Below are 22,149 nucleotides of genomic sequence, written 5' to 3'. Positions count from 1 at the left end.
GGTCTCCTCACCCCACTGCTGCCATGCAGGCCTCTTCCCCTCTCCTGGAGCCAGGCTTGCTCCTGCCTGAGGGCCTCCCGGGGCCTGTCCCTCTGCCTGGTACTGTGTGGCCCCTCAGAGGCGGGTGGCTAACAAGCTCCCTCCCCTGGGTCCTCGTTCTGATGCCACCTTCTCAGTGGAGCCTCTCGGACCCCCTCCCGGAGAGTCCCTTCAAATGGCCAAGGGGAGACAGGGCCTGATCTCAGTCCTAGTTAAAGTGCCTGGGGGGTTTCTGATGTGTCTCCAGCGCTGAGCACCAAGGCTGTGGTGCTCCCTGTCTGAGGCTGACATCCGCCCCTGACCCAGGGAGAGGTGAGGGGGCCCGGTTCTGCGTGGGGTGTGATCGGGGCAGGCCTGTGACCTGCAGGGGAGGGTCAGGTCCCGCCCAGGTCCCCACTGATGCGGTGTGCGGGGGCTTCACCAGGGCGGGAGCCGGTTCTGAAGAAGAAGGGTGGGAAGGTCACTTGCTGGCCTCTGGAGGAGTCCACTGTCCCGGGGCACCCCCTGTGTTTTCACACGGAGAGGCCTTCCCGTGTGAGGCTGCAGGACGGGAAGGACCCAGACTGACTCTAAGCGTTAAGCTGCGTTTTCTTGACACTTAGGATTGAATTCCCAAGCCTGATCCTGCCTGAGGAAGAATCCTGGAAAGGGAGGAAGAGCAAAGGAAAGGAGTCGGGAATGGCCGTCTGTCAGGTGAAGTCATATCCTGGGTCGATTTCCTGTCTCTCATTCCTGCAAGGCCCTTCTTTGACTTGCCAACCTTGTCTGAGTCTGAAGTGTCCTGCCTGGCATGGGTGCGTCCACACTCCCCCAGGCCTTCCCCCGGTCCCTCTCCTCTGCACTTAGATTCCAGCTCGTCGTCACCCAGGGACCCGAGCCTGTGAGGAGGCTGCACTGGGCACATCCTGAGGGCCTTCGCAGCAGGCGAGTGGAGACGGGTGGTGTCAGTGTGGTTGGGCTGCAGGGGGTGTTTAGGGGCCGCCTCTGGACACACTGTAGGCTCTCTGTTGACCAGGATGAAAGAAGCCGTGTGTGGAAGTCCTGGATTCATGTGTAGGAAGAGTTGGAAGATTCTGGAAAAGGAGACTGATGGGGGGGGGGGGGGGGAATCTGGGCCAGTAAAGAAAGAATATTATTTTTAGTACATTGCTTTAGTTCTCCTGCCTCAGCGACCACCTTGGGCAAAGTTGCAATCCTGTCATCCATGAACGAAACACACCAGGTCTTTGATCTGGACCCTCTGGACCCCTCCCTTCTTTTTTTCTTTCCTTCTTTTCTCTTGTATTGCTCCCTCCTCAGGCATCCTTTGCAGTGGTTAATTGCTGGAAGCCTGGCTGGCCCCTTTTCTCAGCCTTAATTTAGAGGAAATTGTCCAGTCTTGGTCATGCTATTTGGTGAAATAGTCTTGCTTAAATACATGGCTTTTTTTTCTTCTTCAAGTTTTTTGCACGATTGTTTTTCTATTTTTATTTTATTTTTTTTAATTTTTATTCATTTTTGAGAGAGAGACAGAGTATTAGCAGGAGAGGGGCAGAGAGAGAGGGAGACACAGAATCTGAAGCAGGCTCCAGGCTCTGAGCTGTCAGCACAGAGCCCTACACGAGGCTTGCACCAATGAACCGCGAGATCGTGACCTGAGCCAAAGTCGGTCGCTTAACCAACTGAGCCACCCAGGTGCCCCTGTACTTTTCATTTCTGTGACTTCCTTATTTTATAACTGGAAGATTTTACCTCTTCATCCCCTACACCTATTTTGCCCATTGCCTACCTCCTCCCCTCTGGCAACCACCAATTTGTTGTCTGTATTTACGAGTCTATTTCTGTCTTTTTGTTTGTGCATATTATTTTGTTTTTTACGTTCCACATATAAGTGGAATCATATAGTATTTGTCTTTTTCTCTCCAACTTAGTTCACTTACCATAATACCCTATATGTCTATTCATGTTGTACAAATGATGAGACTTCATTCTTTTTTATGTCTGACTAATAATTTTCCATTGAATATGTATACATCTTTTTTTTTTTTTAATGTTTATTTATTTTTGAGACAGAGAGAGACAGAGCATGAATGGGGGAGGGTCAGAGAGAGGGAGACACAGAATCTGAAACAGGCTCCGGGCTCTGAGCTGTCAGTACAGGGGCCCGATGCGGGGCTCGAACTCACGGAACGCGAGATCGTGACCTGAGCCGAAGTCGGTGCTCAACCGACTGAGCCACCCAGGCGCCCCTACCACATCTTTATCTATTCCCCTATCCATGGACACTTGGGCTGCTTCCGTATCTGGGCTGTTGTAAATAATACTACAGTAAATCTAGGGGTGCCTTTATGTTTTTAAATTAGTGTTTTTGTTTTCATTGGGTAAATATTCAGTAGTGGGTTTATAGGATCACACGGTATTTCTTTTTTTAATATTTTGAGGAACCTCCATACTGTTTTCCACAGTGGCTGCATTAATTTACATTCCCACCCACAGGGCACAGGATTCCTTTCTCTATGTCCTCTCCAATTCTTTTTATCTTTTGACTTTTTGATAATTGCCTTCCTAACAGGTGTGATGTAATATCTCATGGTGGTTTTGATTTGCATTTCCTTGATGACTCGTGATGTTGAGCATCTTTTCATGTATCTGTTGGCCATTTGTATGTCTTTGGGAAAATGTCTATTCATGTCCTCTGTCCATTTTTTTTCAATGTTTGTTTACTTTTTGAGAAAGACAGAGACAGACAGAGCATGAGTGGGGGAGGGGTGGAGAGAGGGAGACACAGAATCCAAAGTAGGCTCCAGGCTCTGAACTGTCAGCACAGAGCCCGGAACCCGAAGTGGGGCTCGAACTCCCCAACTGTGAGACCATGACCTGAGCTGAAGTTGGATGCTTAACCGATTGGATTGAGCCACCCAGGCACCCCAGTCCTCTGCCCATTTTTTTAATCATTGTGTTTATTTTTCCTTTTGGTTTGTTTTGCCATTGAGTTTCATAAGTTCTTACATATTTTGGATATTAACACCTTGTCATCTTGAGCATTTGCAAATATTTACTCCTATTTCATAGGTTGCCTTTTAATTTTATTGACTGTTTCTTTGCTGTGCAGAAGGTTTTTAAGTGTGGTCTGGTCTTATTTTTGTTTTTGTTTTTGACACTTTTGTTTTCAATTCTAAACAATCATTGCCAAAATCAATATCAAGGAACTTTCCCCCTTTATTTTCTTCTAGGAGTTTTACAGTTTCGTAACTTATATTTAGTCTTTAATCCGTTTTGGGTTGATTTTTGAGTATGTTGTAAGGTAAGGGTTGTTTCGTTCTTGTGCACATAGACCTCCAGTTTTCCCTACACCATTTATTGAAGAGACTATCCTTTCCCAATTATGTGGTTGTTAAAAATTAGTTGAGTGTGGAAACAACAAGTGCTGGTGAAGATATGAAGAAAAAGGAGCCTTCTTGCACTGTTGGTAGGAATGCAAACTGGTGCAGCCACTCTGGAGAACAGTATGGAGGTTCCCCACAAAGTTAAAAATAGAATGACCCTATTACCCAGTAATCTCACTACTGGGTATTTGCCGAAAAAATACAAAAGCACTAATTCAAAAGGATACATGCACCCCTACCTAAGTTTTTAGAAGCATTATTTACAAGAGCCAGATATGGAAGCTGCTCAAATGTCCATGGACAGAAGAATGAATAAAGACAATGTGGATGTGGTATATAGATACAATGGTATTTTATTCAGCCATAAAAAAGAATGAAATCTTGCCATTTGTGACAATATGGATGGCACTAAAGAGTATAATGCTAAGCAAAATACGTCAGTCAGAGAAAGGCTGTTACACCCAGAATTCATGATCCCCAAAGACCACCAGTGAGCCGAGTCCGATGCAAAAGCAAAGAGCCTTTATTCGAGCTAACTCGAGCTCAGTCCCCTACCTGCACCGATGCAGCGGTGAGATACCGGGGAGAGAGAGCGAGTTTCAAAAAGGACAAAGGTTTTATTGGGGCCTAGGGGCAGTTGGTCACGTAATGGCTGTGGCCTCAGCCGATTGGCTGGGGAAGGGTCGATTGGCTGGGGAAGGGTGGAGTCCTGTTAGGCAGGTGACCCGGAGGTTACTCAAGGGGAGGAGGCGTGGTCAAGGTGAAGGACACAGAACAAGATGGAGTAGGCCGGCTTAGGCCCGCCCTTTCATTCCCCCCTTGTCATGTAGCTTACTGACCCAATCATGGGACTGGCTGCATTTATGGTGACAAGGGGAACAGAGTTTGGAGGTTTACGCAAAGTTCTGGGAACCAAGTGTCCCTGGGGTGGCTCTGGGAGGTCTGATTAAGTATTGTCCCCGAGCTGGTGTCTATGATCTGCCAGGTGATGTTTTGGGGAGAGTGGGGACTCCCGGCAGCATGAGCAATGACAAGCAGAGTTAACAGAGTTACCAATATCAGGTAGGTCGAATGCGCTATAGCTTGAGCTGGTTGTGTTGGTCCCAACTGACAGCCCATCATGTGACGAAGTCCTTCCGGATCGAGGAGGGGTCTGCTGGCTGAATGTGGGTGTGATGGACCCAGGTCGCAATGTCGTCTACTTTGAGAGTGGTGGGGGTTGTCAGCACCACTATGTAGGGTCCCTTCCAGCGCGGCTCGAGGGTCTCTCAGTGGTACCTCTTGACGTAGACCCAGTCTCCCGGCCTGTACTGATGAGGTGTCGGGGTCAGGCCAGCCTCATAGATGACATGGAGGCGCAGCCAAATGTCCTCATGCGCCCTCTGGAGCCCTCTCAAGGAAAGAAAAAGTTCTTGATCTTTAAACTCAGCAAGAAGTTCAGCTCGAAGGTTGGGAATAACAGGGGGTGGCCTGCCAAACATGATCTTGTAGGGAGTAAAACCCAAGGTGTAAGGAGTGTTCCTAACCCGGTAAAGGGCATATGGTAGGAGAGTCACCCAGTCCCCGCCAGTCTCCATGGTTAATTTGGTAAGGGTCTCTTTTAGGGTTCTATTCATTCTTTCTACCTGTCCTGAGCTCTGGGGCCTATAAGCACAATGTAATTTCCAGTTTGCCCCCACCGCCTTGCCTACTGCCTGCGTTACCTGTGAGATAAAAGCTGGTCCATTGTCTGATACTATCGTGGCAGGAAAACCATAGCTGGGTAAGATGTCTTCTAGTAGCTTCTTAGCCACCGTCTGAGCCATTTCATGCTTGGTTGGGTATGCCTCCACCCAGCCAGAGAAGGTGTCTGTAAATACTAAAAGATATTTATAACCATACTTTCCTGGTTTAACTTCAGTGACGTCGACCTTCCATTGGGCTCCCGGTCTGGTGCCTCTGAGCCTGGTTCCTTTTTTTTATTTGGTGTGGCTCTCGCGTTGGTGAGTTGGCAGGTCTTGCAGGCAGATACAACTTGCTCTATTTTGGTGTCCTGTTGGTGAATCTTGATTCCGGCATGTCAGATTAAGTCTTTTAATTTTCTGGCCCCCATGTGAGTAGACCGATGCATGTGCTCTAATATTGAGACTCCGAGCCGGTCTGGCAGCACGAGCTCCTTGTTAGGTGTATACCACCATCCCTTTATCTCCTGGGCCATGGGGAGTTTCTTGATCTGCTGTAACTCCTCCTGGGAGTATTGCGGCAGGTCTGGTAAAACTGGGTCTCCCAAGTCCGGTAGTTGTTAAGCCATTTTCTAGCTCCCAACATTAGCGCCTTGGCAAGGGCGATGAGCTCCGCTTGCTGGGCTGACATTCCGGAGGGTAGAGCCTCCGCCCATACGGTGTCTGTTTCGGTGACCACCGCTGCACCCGCATACCTGTGTCTGTCTCGCACAAAGCTGCTGCCATCAGTGAACCAAGTAGCCTCGGCATCGGGGAGGGGCCGGTCGGTCAGGTCCGTCTGGAATCCATGTACTTGCTCCAGGATCCCCGCACAGTCATGTAGTGGAGCACCTAGGTCAGGGTCGGGCACCAGGGTTGCAGGATTGAGGGCTGCACTGGGGTGGAACCGCACCCGTGGAGGGTTGAGTAGGAGGCTCTGGTAATGAGTCATACGTGTGTTGCTCATCCATCTATCAGGAGGCTGTTTCAGGACCCCTTCAATGGCGTGTGGGGTCGTGATCCAGATCTCCTGTCCTAGGGTCAGTTTGTCTGCGTCCTTGACTAGGAGTGCTGTCGCCGCAATAATTCTTGGGCATGGCGGCCAGCCGGCAGCCACTGGGTCTAGTTTCTTGGACAGGTAAGCCACCAGGCAGTTCCAGGGGCCTAAGGCTTGAGTTAGAACCCCTTTTGCTATTCCCTTGTGTTCGTGTACAAAGAGGTGGAAGGGCTTCGTAATGTCTGGTAGGCCCAGGGCTGGGGCACTTAGGGAGGGCCTTTTTTAACTGATTAAAGGCAGTTTCTTCTTTTTCAGCCCATTTAAATGTTTTCCCCTCTTTGGTAGCTTCATATAGGGCCCTGGCGATCTCAGCAAAACCTAGAACCCAGAGGCGGCAGTAGCTGGCTGATCCTAAGAATTCCCTTACTTCTCTTCGGGAGGTGGGAATAGGGATCCTTAGGACAGTTTCTCTTCTGGCATCTGATAACCGCCGCTGTCCACCCTCCAGGATATATCCCAGGTAACTTACCCTCTCCCTGCATATCTGAGCTTTTTTCGTGGATGCCCGGTACCCTAAGGCCCCCAGGGTAGCCAGCAGGTCCTGGGTCCCTCGCTCACAGTCTTTGGCCTTGTCAGCAGCAATCAGGATGTCATCTACGTACTGTAGGAGGGTGAGGCCAGGGTGCTCCCTTCTGTACTCACCCAGGTCCTTGTGTAGTGCCTCGTTGAAGATGGTGGGCGAATTTTTGAACCCCTGAGGCAGCTGTGTCCAGGTGAGTTGCCCACTGTAGCCCTCCTCCGGATCATGCCACTCGAAGGCGAACGAGGGTTGGCTCTGGGGTGCCAGCGGCAGACGGAAGAAGGCGTCCTTTAAAGCTACTACAGTATACCAGACCCTGGAGGGCACCAAGGAGTTCAAGAGAGTATATGGGTTGGGATCAGTTGGGTGTATGTCCGTGACCCTCTTCTTTACTTCCCGGAGGTCTTGTACCAGACAGTAGTCATTTCTGTGAGGCTTTTTGACCGGCAGTAGGGGGGTGTTCCAGGGAGACTGGCAAGGAACTAGTACCCCTAGGCTTCGTAGTCTCCGGATGTGTGGCTGGATCCCCTTCCGGGCCTCCTGAGACATGGGGTATTGTTTGATCCTTACCGGACTCTCTCCTGGCTTGAGCTCTACCAGGACCGGGGTCCTGTGAGCGGTTAGTCCTATCCCCCCCCCCCCCCCAAACCGAGGGGAATTCTTGTAGCCATCTGTCTATATTATCCTCTCTTGGGAGCACCTCCTGGTGGAGGCGGTATTCATTCTCTAGTTTCATGGTCAGGACCTGATGGGGTGGCCCTTGCCATTGGAGACCTGAGGCCCCCCCCTTGTCTGAAAGTTATCTGAGCTCCAATCTTGGTCAGTAAGTCCCATCCTAACAGCGGGTAGGGGCATTCTGGTATTACCATAAAGGAGTGGGATACCCGGCCCATCCCCAAAACTACTGTTCTTCGGGTAGTCCATGAATACTGGCTCATACCAGTTGCCCCTTGTACCCAGGACTTCTTGCTGGCTAGTTTTCCTTGTGGGGTGCGGAGGACCGAATGTTGTACTCCGGTGTCAACAAGGAAGACAACAGGGGTCCCCTCCACTTTAAGAGTTACCCTGGGTTTGGGGAGAGGGTCCGAACCCCGACTCCCCTAATCACTCAGTTCATCTAGCTCTAGGACTTTTACTCGATCAGTCTTGCTTCCCTTCCCGCTGGCCCTTTTCGGACAATCTCGGGCCCAATGCCCTATCTCCTTGCAGTATGCGCACTGATCTTTCTGCAGCCTCTGCTTCCCCACCTTGGTGGTTCCTTTACCTTTTCTTGAGTCATCTGTCAGCTGCCGGAGATGGCGGTCTCGTTGCTCGGGGGAGTCAGCATTGGTAGCTAGTAGTATTCTGGCCAGGTCTCGAGTCTGCTTACTGCTGGCAGCCGCCATGGCGCGAGCCTGCTTGTCCTCAGGAGGCTCCTGGTTATTATATACCTTTTCGGCTACCACCAGTAAGTCCTGCAGACTTTTTTTCTCCTAGTCTATCTATTTTCTGTAATTTTCTCCTAATGTCTATGGCCAATTGGTTTACAAAGGCCATGATAACAGCTGCCTTGCTTTCCGGAGCCTCTGGATCCATGGGGGTATAGGTACGGAATGCCTCCATGATCCGTTCTAAAAAGGCAGCCGGAGATTCATCTTTTCCCTGTTGTACATTTCCTACCTTGGCCAAGTTGGTTGGCTTTCTAGCAGCCATTCGGAGACCCCCCATTAGAGTCTGGCGGTAGACCCGGAGCCTCTCCTTACCTTCTGCCGTGTTGAAATCCCACTGGGGCTGAGTTAAGGGGAAGGAGGTATCTATCTGAGCCTGGTTGGTGGTGGGATTCCTGTCTGCGTCCAGAACTAGTTTTCGGGCTTCATTGAGGATTCTTTCTCTTTCCTCAGTCGTGAACAGGACCTGCAAAAGCTGCTGGCAATCGTCCCACGTGGGCTGATAGGTAAAAAGAACAGAATCTAATAAATCAATAAGCCCTGCTGGTTTCTCGGAAAACAGGATTCTGAGCTTTCCAATTGTAGAGGTCACTAGTGGCGAAAGGCCAATAGTGATGAGGCTGATTCCCCTCCGCGTCTGGGGGTCCGGTGGCTCGCGGGGGCAGAATAGTGGAATCTGCGGCGGAGGCGGATTGCTCCCTCTGAGCCCTTTGTCTGGTAAAGGGTGGGCTTCCCACTGGAGTGTTTCCGCCTCCCGCTCCCAGAACAGCGTCTGCCTCCCCCAGAGGGGGAGGATGGTGTTCTTCCAGCATCCTAGGGGGGTTATACGGGGGAGGAAAAATTAATTCAATCATAATACTTAGAGGAGTAGTCTGAGTCTGTCCCGTAATGTCCATCCAGTAAGTCCACAGAACAAAACAGAGAAACACAAAAACAGACAAAGAGAGGGCCCCTAGAAAGTCTTCCAACTCCATGGAAGCAAAACTGAAAGCTAGCTTAGACCTTTGAGGGGATTCCACGTCCCTCCAAAACTGATGAGGGGATTCCACGTCCCTCCAGAACCAAAAGCTAGACGACGGCCTCACGCCGACCAGCGGGAGCGACCCGCCTCGTCTCAGACCTTTGAGGGGATTCCACGTCCCTCCAAAAGGGAGGATTGGAACGTCTTCCGAAACTCCTGGCCTGTGGTCCTCCAGTGCATCCACGTAGACCGCGTCAGGCACTACCAGAATTTCAGAAATGAGCTCACACAGAAAAGACGGAACGAACAGACGCTAACCATGGCCAGTCAGGCTCTCCGTGTTGGGGGTCCCTCGGGGGTCTTGGGCATCCCGGGCTGAGCCCCCAAATGTTATCCCCAGAATTCATGATCCCCAAAGACCACCAGGGAGCCGAGTCCGACGCAAAAGCAAAGAACCTTTATTCGAGCTAGCTTGAGCTCAATCCCCTACCTGCACCAATCCACTACCTGCACCGACGCAGCGGTGAGATACCGGGGAGAGAGAGCGAGTTTCAAAAGGACAAAGGTTTTATTAGGGCCTAGGGGCAGTTGGTGAGGTAATGGCTGTGGCCTCAGCCGGTTGTCTGGGGAAGGGTCGGAGTCCAGTTATGCAGGTCGCTGTGTGTGTTTTGATCGGGAAGTTTGAATGGGTGAGCGGGAGGTTACTCAAGGGGAGGAGGCGTGGTCAAGGTGAAGGACACAGAACAAGATGGATTTGGCCGGCATAGGCCCGCCCTTTGAGGCAAGTACTATAGGATTTCACTCATATGTGGAACTTAATAAGCAAAACAAACGAGCAAAGGGGAAAAAAGACGATCCAAGAAACAGACTCTTAACTATTGAGAACAAAGATCAAAATTGAAGTATCAGGATTTATATTGGAGAGCGATCTTGCAAAGGTAGTTTGTGATAAGGCTTTGTTTCAAACATCCATGCTTTTGGTGTCAGAGAATCATAGTGGAGAGGAACCATACATCTGTACTGAACCTGGAAAAGACCTTGGAGCAAAGGTGGGTTCTCAGGATTGACAACGAATTCATACTTCCAATGTAATGGAACATGTTAATTTTCTCAATTGTCACAACAGACTCGACATCAGAATATTTTTACAAAGAATAAGTCTTTCTTCAAGATTAATCTGAGATATCCCATACTGCAGAATAAATAGAAGTCAAAATATGTTAAAACTCATGGCATGATAGATAGCAAAAGAACAAATATGTGGAGATGGCCAAATAATTTTATGAGGTATTTTATTCAATTTTTTGAGGTTTCTTTAGAAGGCTGCTCCATTATCTAGGAGTTTCAACCTGACATTTGGATTCTGGTGATAGGCTTTTCTTACTGGCCTTTTGTGATGGTCTCTGGGACAGAATTCCAAAGATGGAAGGTCCTACTTCATTAGCTGAGGTTCATTCATATTTTTGTTCCCTGAAAGAACAAGGATACTTTTAAAATAAATATTTTATTTTATTTTAAAAATAAATAATTAAAATAAATTAATATTTTTTTAAAATATTATTTTAAAATAAATATTTATTTAAAATAAAATAAATATTTTTAAAATATTTTTAAATATAAATATTAAAATAAATTTTTAAAAATAAATATTATCTTGGGGCACCTGGGTGACCCAGTCCATTAAGTGTCCAACTTCAACTTAGGTCATGATCTCATAGTTGGTGAGGTCAAGCCCCACATCCGAGCCTGGAACCTGCTTCGGATTCTGTGTCTCCCTCTGTCTCTCTCTGCCCCTCCCTTGCTTGTGCTCTTTCTCTCTTAAATAAACATTTAAAAACAAATAAATAAAATTAAATATTTTCTGAATTAGGGAGGATGTGGGGTGGCAGAGAATACTGTAAAACGATGCTGTTAAGCCCTTGGGTTTATTGTGTTCAGGGAGCCTATCTCCAGACAGACTCTATGTGGTTTATAGGAAAGGAATGCTTTACCAAATGACCATGAAATAAAGCAGGTCAAGACACTGGGAGATTGGGATTTATATGGGAAGATAGGAATAGGTTACTAGGGACTGATTATGTGGTAGAAATAATACAGGAAACATGGTGGCTACATTGTCCTTTGGATGTTAATAGCTGTTTTATTTCAAGAATTAGTGAAGGGGCGCCTAGGTGGCTCAGTTGGTTGAGTATCTGACTTCAGCTCAGGTCATGATCTCATGGCTTGTGAGTTCGAGCCCTGAGTCGGGCTCTGTGCTGACAGCTCAGAGCCTGGAGCCTGCTTCGGATTCTGTGTTTCCCTTTCTTTCTGTCCCTCCCCTGCTCATGCTGTCTTTCTCCTTCAAAAATAAATAAACATTAAAAAATTAATGAAAATGAATCTTATTTTTGACAATTGAATAGAGAATAGTTATCAGGAAAGCTTAATCGAAAGAACCAGTATAATTCATGCAGGTGTATGATTCACACTTAACTGATGGTATAACTTTTTTTTTTTAAGGTCATTTATTTGTTTTGAGAGAGACAGAGACAGCGCAAGCAGGGAAGGGGCAGAGAGAGGGAGAGAGAGAGAATCCCAAGTAGGCTCTGCACCATCAGTGCAGAGCCCGATGCAGGGCTTGAACTCACAAACTGTGAAACCATGACCAGAGCTGAAACCAAGAGTCAGATACTCAACCAACTGAGCCACCCAGGTGACCCTGCTGGTATAACTTTTCTACTTTTTTTTTTCTTCCAGATTTAATGAAGTATAATTATCAAATAAAATTGTATGATATTTAAATGTACAGTGTGATGATTTGATATATGTGTAGATTTTAAAAGGATTTTCCCCATGTAGTTGTCACATCTATTACTTTACATATTGTGTGTGTGTGTGAACATTTAAGTTCTCTAAGATTTCAGGTATATAATAGAATGTAGTTGCCATGTCCTACATGAATTCCTTAGTCTTTATTAGTTTTAGAACTGAAAGCTTGTACCCTTTTATCAACGTCTCCGTGTTTCCCACACCCCCCAGTCCTGGCAACCACTTTTCTAGGCAGTGTTTCTATGAAGTTGATTTAATTAAATAATGGATTTCTCTCTCTCTCTCTCTTTTTAAGTTTATTTATTTATTAAGTAATCTCTGCACCCAACCTGGGGCTTGAACTCACAACCCCTGAGATCAAGAGTTGCATGCTCTAAGGACTGAGCCAGCCTGGCGCCCCTTATTGATTATAAGTCAATGCATTTGAAGGAAGGAGCAGTCATATCTTTCACTTTTGGCAGGCAAAAACCCTGTCCGGCTAGGTCCTCAAACTAATGGGATTGCTTCTGGGATTATGCGCCAGTGGGCCTGAAGCCAGGTCACATAGCTCGTACCTCATCCTGTGTTATGGAGGGGCACTGTGTCACTGCATCTTTTAAAAATGGGATAAAAAGAATAAAATAAAAATAAAAATGGGATGATAGATCTGCTTTTATTCATATGTGTGCTATGTCAAGACATTCTGCTCAATGTTACCTGAAAGTATTTTAAATATGCTCATTTCCCTATCTAAACGTATTTTGATTGACTGTCAGTTTGACGTGGTTGAAATCTTCCATATGCAGGGTGAGAGAAAACACATCTGTAGTAGATGTTAACAGATACTGCCAGAAAAATTATTCAGGGTAGAAGTTTGTTGGATGTTTGATAACCTAGTTTTACTTTCCTTAGGGTTCATATTAAATTGCATACACTTCCCTCCTGGGTGCCTTTAGAAATATTGCAAAATTGATTATTCTTTAAGTGAAAGTCGCTAAGACTACATATGTTACAAGCTTTGTAAACATTTAGAAAGCAAAGAGCTAAAATATACAATTTGTAAATAAAAAAACCTTGTACTTTGAGAAGGTATGTGTAGTGATTTTGAAATTATATTTAGATACTGATTTAAGTATATTATGATGTAAAGTTAAACTCAGGTATTTGAAGGTTAGTAATCTCAAGCGTGTAACAGAATAAATTGTTATAACAAACATAAATGACAACAAGGCAATTTATAACATTTTTTAAAAAGTTAGTGTTCTTCCTAAAGCAGTGGTTGGCAACCCAAATTATATATGCCTTCGCCCTCCACACCTCTTTCCTCTGGTCTCGTCCCTATGCAAGTCTTCGGAACTGAGCATAGCGTTGAGTTTGGCCTCCTGGGTGATTGGGGAATTGAAAAAGCAATGCCATTTTGTTGGGTGTCCGTATGGAATTGCCCTTTCTCTCCAGGGAGTTTTGAATTTTACATTCTAGTTTGTAAGCCCGACACTAACAGCTCCAGCTGTGTAATTAAACTACTTAAATTGATCCTAACTACAGGAAATGTTCCTGCACCCACCACGTCCCCACAGACCACCAGGATCCCAGTTCCCTGGCCCCCAAATTGCTTCAGCTTCACGGGCTTTTACCTTAAAACTGTTAGAGACCGTGAAATAAGCAGGAAGCAAGGCTGCTCCTGGAGATATTCCAAGAATCATTTTTACACCTGGCAGAGACACCTTGGGAGCGAGGGGAGGGACACCCGCCATATACCTGCCGCCTCGCGGTACCTGCCCCCTCGCCGTACCTGCCCCCTCGCCGTACCTGCCCCCTCGCCGTACCTGCCCCCTCGCCGTACCTGCCCCCTCGCCGTACCTGCCCCCTCGCCGTACCTGCCCCCTTGTGGTCTAGCCTCCTTCCACGCTCCACCCCCTGACGGGCTCGCCAAAGCCCCGTCCCCTCCCCATCTTCGTCCCGCCCCTGCGGAGGCCTCACGTCCCTTCGGCCCCGCCCCTCGCCGGCTCCGTCCTGTCCCCATCGCGGTACCTGCTGAGGCGTCACCTCTTCACGCCCCGCCCCTGACGGCCACGCCCCGCTTAGGCCCCGCCCACACACGGCCCCTTCGTCTTTTTATTGCACGCGCGCGCAGGTTCCTGTAGATCCGGAAGCGGATAGCGCGGAGCAAAAGTTTCGCTGTTGGGTGTGAGTTTCCGTCTTTCTAGTTTAAACCTGTTCTTTGCCGTCCCCTCTCCTCCAAAGCCGGGGTCTGGGTATCGCTACGGGTCTTAAAATCCCCGCATTCGCCACCGCACCCCAAGTAAATTCAGACGTCACATTGGGAGGCCGGGGGCGCGTCCCTTTCTGTTTAAAATCGCAGCTAAACTGGCCCCTGCCCCCGGCGTTTCCGCGTTCGGGCCACGCAGACACCGGCTCTCCGGTCCGTGTCCTGCTGGAATTCTCTTCGGAGCCCGCCGCCCGCCTCACGTCGTGAAAAGCCCCCTTCCACCAGGTGGATTCGCGCCCCGGCCCAGCCTCGCACTGTCGACCCTGCCTGGCAGTCCCTGCAGCCTCTCGGGAGAGGCCGCATCCTCCTCCGGGCCGACGATTCTGGAGAGCCCACCCTTGTGGGGCACCCTCCCCGCCCCCTCTCCTCGCGTCGGCTTCTGTTCCCCAGAACCCCCTCTCCATGGTCACCTCTTCCCCTGACTCCGCGCTGGGGTGGGTGACTCGGCCTGCCTAGTGACACCCAGTGTTTTTCGCCCCAAATTCCTCCCCACTTGAAAACGTGCTTTTTCCAGGAGGCGGTTGTCTTATTTCATCCCACGCCTACTGAATGTGTGATGGAGGGAGATTGGGAGAAAGAAAGCCACTGAAAGAAAACCTAGAGGCAACGTAGAGGATGGGTGAGGGACTTTGCAAAGAGACAGAATAAGCCGCGGAAGTAGCAGGTGGAAAAAGTAGAAGTTTGAGGAAAGCCCGGTCTCCAGGGAGATGAAGGAGAGCAAAATGGAAGGGCCCTTGTTCAGCGTAGGAGTGGAGGCAACAATGGTGAGGCACGTCAGATGGAGGAGAGGACTAAAGAGTTAAAGTCTTGGCCAACAGAGGAAGGTGTAGTTGAGACAGAGGAAAGAGGTGACAAGAGAGCGGAGGAAGAAACCAGAATGGAAGTATAGCTACCTGGGGGTGGGGACCAAAGGAGTATAACAGAGAAAGAAGAGAGGAATATAACGGAGAGCAGGGAAAGAGCGCAGGTGGGACAAGAAAGGGGCTGAAATGCATGGAGACTGGGGACAATCGGAAGGACCGGGGAGAAATAAAAACAAGAGGGGAAACACTTGCACAATGGGACAGAATAGGTGTGAGGGAAGGAATCCAGAGGACAGAAAGAGGATAACGGGCTGAGCAGAAACCCAGGGGGAAAACAGAAAAAAAAGAGAAACACAGAAGAAGATAGAATAAGAGGAAAGTACATCTTACTGAAAAGAGAGGGTGGGCTTGAATCCAGATGGGTCTGCGTTAATTGGATATAGATGATTAAGTTGTGAAATACTGATTTGGGGCTTTACCATCTAATACATTTAAAGTTTGTTTAAATCATGTGGATGAGGATGAGAATTTCAAAACACCTGCCCGCAAGGCTTGTGCGTTTTATATTTATTTGCATCGCAAGATAATTTCCATTTGCAAACCCTATTCAGCCAGTGGGCGGTATCTTAGTCATTTGTGGATCACCCTCTCCCCTTTGCCTGGTTTGGGGAAGGGGAGAAATGCTGGTCACTCCATGGTGCCTTTTTATTTATTTATATATACTTTTTAATGTTTTCTTTTTCTTTATTTTGGGGGAGAGAGAGAGAGTATGTGTGCGCACGCGTGGGGGAGAAGCCGAGAGGGGGAGAGAGAGTCCCAAGCAGGCTCTGTGCTGTTAGTGCGGAACCCAACTCTGGGCTCTATCTCACTTACTGTGAGATCGAGACCTGAGCTAAACTCGAGTCAGACTGCTTAAGGGATGATTAGGGACACCTGGGTGGTTCAGTTGGTCAGCTTCGGACTTCAGCTTAGGTCATGATCCCAGGGTCCTTGAATTCTAGCCCCGAGCAGGGCCTTCCGCTCTTCTGCTCTTGGTGATGAGCCTGCCTTGAATCCTCTATCTCCCTCTCGCCCCTCCCCCACTCTTACACACTCTTGTGCGCATGCTCTCTCTCAAAAATAAATAAACGTCTAAAAAAAACTCTTTAAAAAAGAGTCACATGCTTAACCAGCTGAGCCGCCCAGGTGCCCCTACATGGTGCCTTTTTAAAAGGAGTGTTAAATTTACTCTTTTTGTTTTTGTAATGGATTTACTTCCCCCTCCCTACTTCTCTTACATTTAATTCAGTATTCTTTTTGTAGCTTGAGGTAAATCTTAGTTCAGATTCCACTTTTCTATAAATAATAATAATTTTTTAAAGCTTATTTATTTATTTTGAGAGAGAGAGGAAGAGTAAGAGAGAATCCCAAGCAGGCCCCGCATCACCAGCACAGAGCCTAAGGCAGGGCTCCAGCTCACTCACGGTGAGATCATGACCTGAGTCAGAAGCTCAACCATCTGAGCCACCCAGGTGCCCTTTATATAAGTAATTATTAACTTCTGAAATAAGCTTTTGTGGCCTCCTGTACACTCAAGTCAGGTTATTCTTTCTTCAGTATGATATATATTTTTTTAAGTTTTTATTTTAATCACCCAATGTGATATATTAATTTTGTTTTCACTTTGACCCCAGAATTACTTAGATTTTTTTTTTTAAATTTACGTCCAAATTAGTTAGCATATAGTGAAACAATGATTTCAGGAGTAGATTCCTTAATGCCCCTTCCCCATTTAGCCCATCCTCTCTCCCACAATCCCTCCAGCAACCCTCTGTTTGTTCTCCATACTTCAGAGTCTCTTATGTTTTGTCCCCCTTCCTGTTTTTATATTATTTTTGTTTCCCTTCCCTATGTTCATCTGTTTTGTCTCTTAAAGTCCTCCTATGAGTGAAGTCATATGATTTTTGTCTTTCTCTCACTGATTTCACTTAGCATAATACCCTCCAGTTCCATCCACGTAGTTGCAAATGGCAAGATTTCATTCTTTTTGATTGCCGACTAATACTCCATTGTATATATATACCACATCTTCTTTATCCATTCATCCATCGATGGACATTTGGGCTCTTTCCATACTTGGGCTATTGTCGATAGTGCTGCTGTAAACATGGGGGTGCATGTGTCCCTTCGAAACAGCACACCTGTATCCCTTGGATAAATGCCTAGTAGTGCAATTGCTGGGTCGTAGGGTAGTTCTATTTTAGTTTTTTGAGGAACCTCTTTACTGTTTTCCAGAGTGGCTGCACCAGCTTGCGTTCCCAAGAATTATTTAGATTTTTTAAAAAAATTACAAATTATTTGCCTTTTAAATCGGTTTCTGGTTTAGATTGAGGCGTGCGTGTTTTCTCCTATCTTATATATTAGAAAAGTTCTTCAGCAATTGGTACATACTTTTAGGTTGTTTCAGTGCATACTTAGTAAGGATACCGATGGTCTTGTAGCCTTTGAAACCTAGTTTAACAGTTGCCTAATGCTCCAATTTCTTGTTATGTGACCCCTTAAAACAGTGGGCTGTGAGCTACTAAGTCTCTGTGCCCCTCAATTCCATTTTGTCTGCTCTCTGCAAACTGAAGGATGGCTGGGTTGACTTGGAACCTTTCCCCAAAGAGCCCATCTATTTACAATGAAGACATTTGCTCATGAACAAAACAAAACTGAAATTAAACAAAAATTTGCTCAGAGCTAATTTCTGTAGCTGACCGTCTTTCCGTGTGATCTGCACTAATGGTTATGTTTTTGCAATTATGTATTTTTAAATATTTTACTCTCCCACGTGGTGAGGACTTCCCTGTGTGTGTGTGTGGCACAGAATGGGGTATGGCCATTCTAAGCTTTAAAGAGAATTTTCAACTTTTAAGGTGGACTTCTAAGAAAGAACCACATTGCCTGAGGAAGAGGCCCAGAAGAGGAGGAAGAAAAATGAAAGAGGAGACGGGAATGGCGTTTTCTCAGGTAAAGTCATATTCTTGGTCGACGATCCATTTCTCCTTCCTGTTGGCCTTGCGGATCTCTAGAGTACTCTTGACACGTGCCCGTCCACACTCCCCCGGGCCTTCCCCCAGTCCCCCTCCTCTCCATTTAGATTCCAGCCCATGGTAACCCAGTGACACGGAGCCTGTGAGTAGGCTTGGCCACATGCTGATGGGCTCACGCTCAGGCAGCCGTTGTTTAGGGGCCACATCTGGATGCACTGTTAGCCGTCTGTAAGCCGGGGTAAAAGAAGCTGCATGTGGAATCCTGTATTAATGTCCACACGTACCTGGAAACTTCTAGAAAAACAGACCAATAGCGAGCAATCTGCCCACTTGTACACTACATTTGAAGCTGAACAAGTGTGGGTCACTGCCTTTAAGATATTAATGATGGGAATGGAATGGAAAGAGTTTTATTCATCATGAGTTTTAAAATATGAAATCAACCTTTCCGAATTTGGATGGCTTTTATTTCTTTTCCTTGATCATTTCTCTGGCTAGGATTTCCGGTACTCTGTCGAACGGAATTGCTGAGAGTGTGGACCCTTGCTGCCGCCTTCTTTTTTTTTTTTTTTTTTTTTTGATAAAAAAATTTGTTTTAATTTATTCATTTTTGAGAGACAGACTGTGAGTGGGGGAGGGGCAGAGAGCGAGGGAAACACAGAATCTGAAGCAGGCTCCAGGCTCTGAGCTGTCAGCACAGAGCTTGATATGGCGCTCGAACTCATGGACTGTAAGATCATGACCTGAGCCAAAGTCAGACGCTCAACCCACTGAGCCCCCCGGGCGCCCCTGCCTTCTTCTTTATCTTAGAGGAAAAGCTTTCAGTCTCTCACCATTGGGTAGGCTGGTTGTGTGCTTTTTGTATATGACTTTGATTGTGTTGGGGGTAGTCAATTATTCCTAGTTTGTTGGATGTCTTCATCCTGAAAGCTAGTTGAATTTTGTGAAAGCCTTTTTCTGCATTGAGATGACCAAGTGTTTTTTTTCCTTCATTCTGTTAGTACATTCTACTAATGTATTGTCATTGATTTTTTGAATGTTGAATCTTCCATACTTTGTTTAAAAATTTTTTTAAGTTTATTTATTTTCAGAGAGTGAAATCACGAGGATGGAAGAGGCAGAGAGAGAGGGAGAGAGAGAGAGAATCCCAAGCAGGCTCTGCACTGTCAGCACAGAGCCTGATGCGGGGCTTGAACTCAGGAACCATGAGATCATGACCTGAGCTGAAGTCTGATGCTTAACCAACTGAGCCACCCGGGTGCCCCTCTTTGTGGAGATTTTTGATCAATGCTCGTATGTCCTCTCCAGGTATAATTCTGTTCACATTTGTTATTTCTTCATGATCATAGGTCTTGGTAGGTTGTATGTTTTCATGAATTGACCCTTACCTTCGAGGTTATGCATTGTTGGCATGGAGTTGTTCATAGTACCCTCATAGAGTCCTTTTTATTTTTTTATTTTTTATTTTTTATTTTTTTTATTTTTTGGACAGAGAGAGACAGAGCATGAACGGGGGAGGGGCAGAGAGAGAGGGAGACACAGAATCGGAAACAGGCTCCAGGCTCCGAGCCATCAGCCCAGAGCCTGACGTGGGGCTCGAACTCACGGACCGCGAGATCGTGACCTGGCTGAAGTCGGACGCTTAACCGACTGCGCCACCCAGGCGCCCCATAGAGTCCTTTTTAAAACTTTCCATGACATGAGTTGCAATGTTCACTAGTCTAGCTAAGGGCTTGTCAATTTATTAATCTTTTCAAAACATCTCTTGGTTTGTTGATTTTTTTTAATATTGTTTTTTTTTTTTTTAATCCTCTATTTCATTTACCTCTGCTGTAATCTTATTTACTTCCTTCTGCTAAACTGGGTTTAGTTTGTTCTTTTTGTGCCTCCTTGAGGTGTAAAATTAGATTTCTGATTTGAGATCTTTCCTCTTGTTTAACGTAAATATTCACCATTGCAAACCCTCCTCTGAGTGTCCCTACATTTCAGTATGTTGTTTTTTCATTTTCATCTGGACACTTTGCAGATTCTCTTGCGGTTTCTTCTTTGACCCATTGCTTGATTAAGAATGAGCTGTTTGGGGGCACCTGGTGGCTCTGTCATTAAGCATCTGACTTCAGCTCAGGTCATGGTCTCATGGTTTGTGAGTTCACATCCCACATCAAGTAAGCATGAGCCCCACTTTGCTCTCTCCCCCTGCCTCTCTCTCTCCCTCCCTCCCTCCCTCCCTCCCTCCCTCCCTCCCTCCCTCTCCCTCCCTCCCTCCCTCTCTCCCTCTCTCCCTCTCTCTCCCACTCCTTTCCTCCCTCTCTCTCTCTCTCTGCCCCTTGCTTACTTGCTCCCTTTCTCTCTCTCTCTCAAAAAAAACCCAAAAAACTGAGCACTGGGTGTTGTATGGAAACCAATTTGACAGTAAATTTCATATATTAAAAAAAAAAAAAAAAAAAAAAAAAAAAAACCCAAAAAACAAAAACCAAAAAACGCTTTGGGGTTCCTGTTTGGCCCAGTAGGTAGACTCTTGATCTCAAGGTTGTTATGTGACTCTTGATCTCAGGGTTGTAAGCTCGAGCCCCATGTTGGGTGTAGAGGTTACTTAAAAAAATAAGCAATTAGAAAAAAGTATATTATAGAAAAAATGAGTTGTTTCCTTTTTGCTATTTGTTTCTAGTTTCAATTCAGTGTTAGAGAAGATGCTCTTTACGATTTCAGCCTTCTTAAACTTGCTAAGATTTGTTTTCTGGCGTGACGTCACGTGTGCTTTAGAAGACCGTGTTCTGCTGCTGCTGGCTGCAGTGTTCTGTCTGTCTGGTAGGTGCACTTGCTGAGAGTGCTGTTCAGGTCTTCTGTCTCCTTCTGGATCTTCTGAAACTGGGTACTGAAGTCTACTGTTATTATTTCCGTCATACATCTGGGGGCTCTAATGTCACATGCCTGTGTGTTTACCGTTGTGCTGTCTTCCTGGTGAGCCAATCTTCTTATCGTGATGTCCTTCCCCTCTCGTGACCGTTTTGTCTTATAGTCTCTTCTGTCTGATAGGATATAACCACCCCTGCTGTCTTCAGGATTCTGCTTGCATGAAATATTGTTCTCCCTCTTGCCCTTTTAGCCTGTTTCCATCCTTAGATCTGTGAATTTCAACAGTTTCAGCTCCTTGACACTCTCTCTCTCTCTCACTATTTTTACCTCCTTTAACTTCTTCTGCTGATGCCTGCTCAGGCCGGCTGGGCGAGTGGCAGGAGCCCCGGCCAACCCCCTTTCCTCCACTGAAATTTCAGAGCAAATGCATCCAGCGTTCTCGACTGGTCATGGCATTTGGTGAAATGTTCTTGCTTAATGATAGTTTAATCATCAATTTCCTTTTTGTCATTTTTTTTCAAGTGTCTATTACTGTGATATGTTTTTAAACCTGAATCTGTTCAGGTACTGCATATCATAACACCGGTAACTCTTCTAATCTTGAACCGTCATTTTATTAGCGGAATAAACAAACTCTCTTCGGTGTTTGTTAATGCCTACACACCTACATTTAAATGCATAAAATTGTATTTATATTTTTGAATGCAGGTATTTTATGGAGATTGGAGTTAAAGTATTCTTTATTTTTTTCATGTTTGTGCCCTCTCTTTACTAGCCTACTGTATAGTCATCTTGACAAACCAAATGAAGTACAATTTATACATTTTAATCTTCCCAAACATGCTGAAATACATGTGAATAAAAATGATAATGGGGGCACCCGGGTGGCTCAGTTGGTTGAGTGTCTCGACTTTTGATTTCACCTCAGGTCGTGATCCCAGAGTCATGGCAGTGAGCCCTGTGTTGGGCTGTGCGCTGACCATGAAGCCTACTTGAGATTATTTCTCTGTCTCTCTCTGCCCTCCCTTGAGCAGACACTCTCTCTCTCTCTCTCAAAAATCACTGGTGGATTCTGTGTTCATTTACTATAAAAACAGCCATTTCTTTTGGAGTGCCTGGGGGGCTCAGTAAGTTGAGCATCTAACTCGTGATTTCAGCTTAGGTCATGATCCCAGGGTCATGGGATCGAGCCTTGTGTTGGGTTCTGCACTGAGCATGGAGACTGCTTAAGATTCTCTCCCTCTCTCTCTCTCTCTCTCTGTTTCTCTCTCTCTCTCTCTCTCTCTTTCTCTCTCTTTCGGGCACCTGGGTGGCTCAGTTGGGTAAGCTTCCAACTCTTGATTTCAGCTCA

At 46.5% G+C, this 22,149-nt stretch overlaps 2 protein-coding genes across 2 annotated transcripts in view; both read left to right on the top strand.

Annotated features, from left to right (window-relative positions):
- The first annotated feature begins 624 nt into the window (after nucleotides 1–624).
- LOC109260960 (zinc finger protein 677-like) overlaps nucleotides 625–22,149 on the top strand; it is a 205,703-nt gene continuing 184,178 nt past the window's right edge. The window contains exon 1 of the mRNA XM_053906240.1: nucleotides 625–732. Coding sequence (XP_053762215.1) covers nucleotides 718–732 — 15 coding nt within the window. The 5' untranslated portion in view covers nucleotides 625–717. The remainder of the gene's footprint in view (nucleotides 733–22,149) is intronic.
- LOC109252938 (zinc finger protein 415-like) overlaps nucleotides 13,944–22,149 on the top strand; it is a 31,589-nt gene continuing 23,383 nt past the window's right edge. The window contains 2 exon segments of the mRNA XM_053906306.1: nucleotides 13,944–14,043; nucleotides 17,826–17,919. The gene's annotated coding sequence lies outside the window, so the exon portion shown is untranslated.

Source organism: Panthera pardus, unplaced genomic scaffold (assembly GCF_024362965.1).
Source record: "Panthera pardus isolate Hobbes unplaced genomic scaffold, ASM2436296v1 HiC_scaffold_18, whole genome shotgun sequence".
Classification (NCBI taxonomy): Eukaryota; Metazoa; Chordata; class Mammalia; order Carnivora; family Felidae; genus Panthera; species Panthera pardus.
Note: the sequence above shows the minus strand (reverse complement) of the source record. Positions and strands in the feature narration are given on the sequence as shown.